The sequence below is a fragment of the Leptodactylus fuscus genome, chromosome 8 (assembly GCF_031893055.1).
Source record: "Leptodactylus fuscus isolate aLepFus1 chromosome 8, aLepFus1.hap2, whole genome shotgun sequence".
Lineage (NCBI taxonomy): Eukaryota > Metazoa > Chordata > Amphibia > Anura > Leptodactylidae > Leptodactylus > Leptodactylus fuscus.
In genome coordinates this window covers 28,938,041-28,944,708 of record NC_134272.1, presented here as the reverse complement: position 1 = coordinate 28,944,708, position 6,668 = coordinate 28,938,041, and the positions used below count along the sequence as shown (strand labels likewise).

The 6,668-nt window shown below is 42.5% G+C and overlaps 1 protein-coding gene across 2 annotated transcripts in view; it reads right to left on the bottom strand.

The window, feature by feature from the left end:
* Positions 1-545: 545 nt before the first annotated feature.
* Positions 546-6,668, bottom strand: part of MAP3K13 (mitogen-activated protein kinase kinase kinase 13) — a 58,553-nt gene continuing 52,430 nt past the window's right edge. For both annotated transcript variants that reach the window (XM_075285057.1, XM_075285058.1), the window contains exons 11-13: positions 5,891-6,659; positions 3,706-4,074; positions 546-2,922 (exon numbers count right to left, since the gene is read on the bottom strand). In XM_075285057.1, the coding sequence (XP_075141158.1) occupies positions 2,821-2,922; positions 3,706-4,074; positions 5,891-6,659 (1,240 nt within the window). In that variant the 3' untranslated portion in view covers positions 546-2,820. The remainder of the gene's footprint in view (positions 2,923-3,705; positions 4,075-5,890; positions 6,660-6,668) is intronic.

Here is a 6,668-nt window from a genome sequence, read left to right as displayed (position 1 = left end):
GCTGCCATTTTTCTGATCAAGCCAGTACGCAGCAATTAATACAGTCATAGGATCACTTTGGCCAAACAACTCATCTCTAGTGGAGACCTAACTGTTTGGACCCATTGCTGCTTGCCTTTGCTATCAGCAGCCATTGGCAGTCATTTTATTTCCCATCTTGACTCTTTTGAGAGGGTCGTGACTGGCATGAAGATTTTTTTTTAGATCGCATTAAGTCAGATATTGCTGTAAGAAAGATGGCAGCCCCGACCTGTATAGGTAAAAGACATCGCATTAAGAGGTCGAGAAATTTTCAGATTTGCAGTAAACATTCACATAATTATGGCCAGAGTCCAGGCAGCTATTATGGTAAGTAATACTTCCTTGATAGGTGGTATAATGAAATCAGAGGTCTGACAAAACGTGCCAGTACTTATGGCTCATCTAGGCTTCAAGTGTCTTACACCGGAGTGAAAAAGTGAGCCCGGGTAATGATATGGGGAGCCAAATAAATTATTTACGCAATTTGTACTAAATTCTATCTAAAAAATATTGTATTTATGATTCAGTGTTTTTTTTTCCTTTATACATTGATACTCACGGTCTTCCAGCAGCAGAAGGGTTAAAGTCGCAGCTATGTGTAAACAAAATCAAAATTAAAAAAAAACTTCCAGATTCAGGTATATGAATTGGGGCTTACACTGGAAGAACCAAGTGTAGAGTTGTGCTCCGAGCCTAAAGGGAACCAAGAACCATTATACACAGTGCAAGACGCCATCGTGTCCAGCCTAACAATTCCATAGAGATACACGGGTACAGCTACACGTCACGCGCCTATCTCGATAGTGCCTTGTCAATTGATAGACCGTATTCACGTAAACTACCCCAAAATGGCTGTATGCACTGTGTTTAGGTGATCGGTTCCCTTTTAATCCCAGGTGACTTGAATCTGGGTCCTGAGGTTTTCAGGGAAATAAATTACTTGCCATAGAAATAAAATTATGGCTTAATTCACACGAAATAAAACACAAACATAAAAATGAACAAAAAAACATAAAAAAAACAAAACGACAACAATACAGTAAATGGAAGAATGGTCCAATGATCCATACCCTATGGTCAATTCTGATTGGCTAATTAACTTTGGAGTTCCGTCACCACATACGGTAGACCCTTCGGACAAGTAAAACGCGTGACATGTTCCACCTCCCAGCGCAAATGCATGGATCTGTCAAAGGCGAAAAACGTCTTTTTTTTTAACATTAGCCAATAAGAAACGCTGTTCCCTTCCCTGTAATGTAATATAAGTGCAGTCTTTTAGTTGGGGTAGTTGGATCAAACTTTTGGGAAAAAAATATATCCAGTCATTACGCAAAAAGAAACGTATTTTCAAGCCGAGTAATATATATTTTGGGGTTGCATACATTTTGTTGCCTCTGTCAGGTTTGCTGGTTAAACTAATCTTGGGAATCGCAAAAAAAATTTGGTTGGAAATATTCTCCACCACATGTGCCATCCCATATGGTGGAGCTGGAAGTGCACCAATGAATACCACACTGGAATTGGCTCTTTGATACATTCTCTTGAAGCCAAAGAATCCACATCAGAGGGGTTATTTAGTTCTCTGCTCCTTTGTGTGTCAACGGTCCTGTATATCCCATCATGTGCTTTTAGGTGGTGGTGAGAGGAGCATTCAAAATGACATGTGCATACTAGTATGGGGGGATAGGTTATGGGTACTGAGAGAGGCGAAAGGTCACCACTATGAGATAATGGGAGGTATGGCTGGGAACTCTCCTGAGCGGTGGGGCGGGTGACCTCTCTACTCCCTGAATTTGATCTGTATCCAGGAGAAACAGAATATGAACAGACATCATGGGAGATGTTTCCAAGTGCTGGTGTCTTCGAACAGAGTTTGTAAAAGCTTGCCCCAAAACATTTACCCACTACAGCTTAAGGATTTCTCCACTTCTGCCGATCCGGAAGGGCAGAAAGTTCTTCTCAACAGCGACTGAAAGTTAAGGGAATTTATAGAAAACATCAGCCAGCAGTCCTGTCTGGGAACCAACTCCAGTGGCTTTTGCTTCTTTCGGATAAAGTAAGAACATCTTCAGTCTTTTGCTGCTCTCGTCCTCATATTTGTATCCACCAACTCTTATTCTATGTGAAGGATCATGCAGCAATACTAACAAACATAAGCACATGATCTTTGTCCACAGAAATATCCTTGAGGATACCGTGTTCCGGGCTTTGTTCTTAAGCGTATGTAACCCTTCAGTATTTCTATAGGAAGGGCAAATTTTCAAGACTAATTCATCCAAGGGAAAAAAAAAAACAAAAACATTTGGTCCCTAAAAAACAGCAGCAGATCCTCTAGACATTGAGATGTCCATCAGAAATAAATGCTTTTCCCAGTGATCCGTTCAATTAGTGCTATTATACCCTTCTCCTTTCAGCCTATCGTACAATAAAAAGGGTCCAAAACACACAGAAAATAAAAATAAATCTGGAATTTTACAGTACCTTAGTTTGTTAAAATATTTATCCCTGCCATACATTGAGTGACATGCTTCCATTACGAAGCTTGTTCTTTTCGAGGAGGGGTCTCCCACAAGTCTTTGGGCCCTCATTATTGCAGACTTCAGTTAACTCTATTCCTAAAATTGGACTGGAGAACCAACGACATATTGCTTTGCAATAGTTTGCTGCCCCTCGCTTAGTGATGTTCCAAAAGATTTAAGGGAATGGGAAGGGGTTGTTAAATTTCTGGTATAGGTTGCTAGAAAAGTTCACAATTGGCATATGTAGGGGCTATGAAATACTGTTCTTGGCAGACTGGTTTCACCAGGTGGAAGTGTTGCCGGGGTTGTTGGTTCGTACAGTTGCATCAGAACATTCTGCTTCTGAGGAATCACAGTCCGATTCTGCAAAATTCCCTGGGTTCTGCAAAAATTAGAATACGCTATAGATTACGAAGTGCTACCACAAAATCCTTGCAGTCTTGTTTTTCATAATGTTATTTTATTTCTTTTTTGTTTAGCTCTGGTTTAAAGGGTTATCTCACGAACAACACAGGTAGAGGCGAAGTGTCTGATTGGGAAAACAGGAGTCTCTTGTCTGCATGGAGCAGTCGTGCACATATATGACCGCTACTGCATTCACTTCTATGAGGCTGTTTTTGTCAGTCCCAAAGAAGTGAATGGAGTGGTGGTCATGCAAGCACACTACCACTCCATTCACAGTGGAGACCTGAGGACTAGAGATGAGCGAACACTGTTCGGATCAGCCGATACGAACAGCACGCACCCATAGAAATGAATGGAAGCACCTGTGACGCTGACTTTGCCGGCGTCCGGCGTCACAGGTGCTTCCATTCATTTCTATGGGTGCGTGCTGTTCGGATCGGCTGATCCGAACAGTGTTCGCTCATCTCTACTGAGGACCCCTGTTCTCATGTTCTGTAAGGGTCTCAGCTTGGAACTCAGAGCAGTCAGACATTTATCTCCCATCCTATACTCTTTTCCTCAATTTTTGTATGTATGAATAAAATAACTATGGGTAATTTGTTTCTTCTTTTCCAATATTTAAAGAAGAGCTTCATACTCCCATTGTTATGGGACATGTACCCAACCTAAATATGGAATCCCAGTACTCATGTTCCCCATAACTGCTACAGTGACTTTCCCTAGCTAGGTATGTTTTAGGAGACATCAACCTCCCCCTTACCTCGTAGCTGTGGTCCTCTGTACAGAGCTTGCCCAAGGACATTTGAGTCTTGACCCTTCTCACCGCACACTCTTTGTCAGACAACCCATCTGATTGTGTAGAGATTTCAATCGGAATCTCTGGGGTTTGGGACAGCAGGTCTTCTAACTTATCACCTAGTGGGTCCTTGCGGTTGCTTGCTAGGTCATCGGGGCTGTTAGAGTGATCACTAGTGTTTCCCTCTTCTCCATCAGACACTGAGAAATTTTCGGAACTGAAGGTAGAGTAAGACTGGCAGCTGCTCATTCCTCGGGGTGGACGATGTCTTCTTGGAAATTCAACTTCACTATCAACTTCTCCTTCTTCCTCTTCTGATGATTCATCCCCGGTCTGTAGAGTAGGTGCAAAACTGATTTATTAGACTTTCTATCCAATAATATGCATGATGCCTACATTATTTATTAGATATTGTACTAGGTGTTTTTTAGTTTTTATTTGCTGGCCTAATGATACATGGACAGTCTACTAAGAATTGCCAGAATGTTCAAAACTAGAGATGAGCGAACAGTAAACTGTTCGATATTCGATATTCGTATCGAGTAGCCGCTCAGTATTCGACTACTCAAATCGAATATCGAATCCTATTATAGTCTATGGGGGGAAAATGCTCGTTTTAGGGGTAGGCAACATTCGATCAAATTACACTTACCAAGTCCACGAGTGAGGGTCGGGCTGGATTCTCCGAGAAGTCTTCTCCGTGCAGCGTCCCCGCGGCATCATCCGGCTCTGAATTCACTCTGCCAGGCATCGGGCCTGGACAGAGCCGACAGCGCATGTCCGCACTACAAGCTTACAGTCAAAGCGGCCATTTTCTTGTAGCGCGGGCATGCGCAGTCGGCTCTGCCTAGGCCCGATGCCTGGCAGAGTGAATTCAGAGCCAGAAGACGCCGCGGGGAAGCTGCACGGAGAAGACTTCTAAAGGTAGGAGAAGAACCAGCGTTGATTGGCAGACTGTATAGCATTCGGCCAATCAATGCTGGTTCTGCATCGAACTTTTCCATTCGAATAGCGAGTGGTACTCGATCGAGTACGAGTATTTCGAATACCGTAGTATTCGATCGAATACCTACTTGATCAAATACTACTCGCTCATCTCTACTCAAAACCAAGGTAATATGTGAAGCTCCTACTCTTGACAAGACGTACCACAGAAATTGTGACATTCATTGGACACCATTACACAGCAAACAGGCTCTTAAGGGTTGAAATATATTGGGGAATACCTTTTTAGTAAACTACACCAATAGCACTCTGCACTTGCACTGAGACCATGTGCCAAATTCATCATGTCCCACTACTTTTTCTTACATCACTTCTAAGACGGCTTCTCTAGGGATCCATCCAGATATTGCATTTCATTATTTTACATTATACATCGCCTACCAACACCAACTATTTTAAGAATTTACCAGCTCCAATGAGACAGCATATTGCTCTCTCAAAATGGAAGGTAACTCACTAATGCGTTCCATTACGATAATGTGTTTCCACTCTTGCATTAAACAGTTGTGGCAATTTTGGGCAGGAATAATTACTTCCTCAAAACTGTTTGTGCTCTGTTACCCATTGACCTTCCTCATCTATGGAATAGTTATATATGTGTCTGTGTGTATATTTGCTATGTGGTTTATAGAATTTTTAGATTCCTCCTCTTCTTCTCTATAGATGTAGGTACAATAGCAATTGTTCAACTTCCTGCCCATTTACAGATACTTAGATCTAATGTCTACTGTTGAAAGACAATTAAGACATTATCGGAAATGTAGCCTTCACAGACATGAAATATGCAGAAAATATAACAAATGACAAAAACGAAAAAACGGTATCTATATATGTCTGTATCAGACCACTGACATATATCATATCAAAATGTAAGTAATTTTCCATAAAAATATTTCATTGGGAAATTTTTCCAGCCTTTTCCCTAGAAGCTTACGCCTATCTAAAATTGCTTGTAGAAATATGCATTCCTGTCCCTCTTGGCAAGACTTCACCAAATGCTTCACTGAGCACTCACAGCCTCAGAAGATATCCATCTACTGATCTAATTATAGGCCACATGGCCATAAGCCATCATGAGGTTTTCTCAGTCATACCAAGACACCAAGCACTAGCTTCAAATACAGAACTGCTACGTTGATATTACCTTTCTAAGGGTCCGTATTCTTCGTGGAAGAGCAGGAGGTGTAGGAACAGCAAGAGCACTCACACCCACTGCTGCCCTAATTGTAGGAAACTGGTCAAGTCCAATTTGCTGTGGCTCAGGAGCCTCCTGTGTATGATGATGTCTTGGAGACTCTGCAGGGTTTCTCTCAGAGTTCCTCAGCTCTGTGTTATCACTTCTAGAATTTTCCCAAGTTTCATGGTCCATATCTGGAGGAGGGGAGGCCTCTGGACAACCAAGAGAAGGTTTATAAGGATCTTGTTGACAGTAGTCCCAGTCTGTTTGTGACTGCATGCGACTGTCAGCTTCCAGTGTACTGGACAGAAGATCAGGGCTGGAGCCTGACATACACCGCTGAGCGTGGCAGCTCAGAGGACTTCTTAGTGCAGCTGCAGGGCCAAAGTAACGCAAATTGTTGGCACAGTTAGCAATATTCTGCCCATGCACATTGAGGGTTTGATGGCGGGTCAATATAGGCTGAGCAGGTTCATGCCGAGGGCTGGGTGGGGTAAATGGGGGAGAAGCAGAAGGCAAATGATGAGTAGCTTGAGATGGTGAAGGAGAGTCCTGGTTTTTTATTGCACCTAAGAAGTCAGCATGACTACCCTTGCTGTTCCCTCGCCGATGACGTGGTTTGCTTCGGTAACGATTTTTTCCTCCTGAGGATATCTTTGGACTTCCAGATATGGGAGAAGAACTAGGAACATTAGATTCCACGCTAGCAATGCCATCTGATTTTAATAGGTCAGGCCTACAAAAA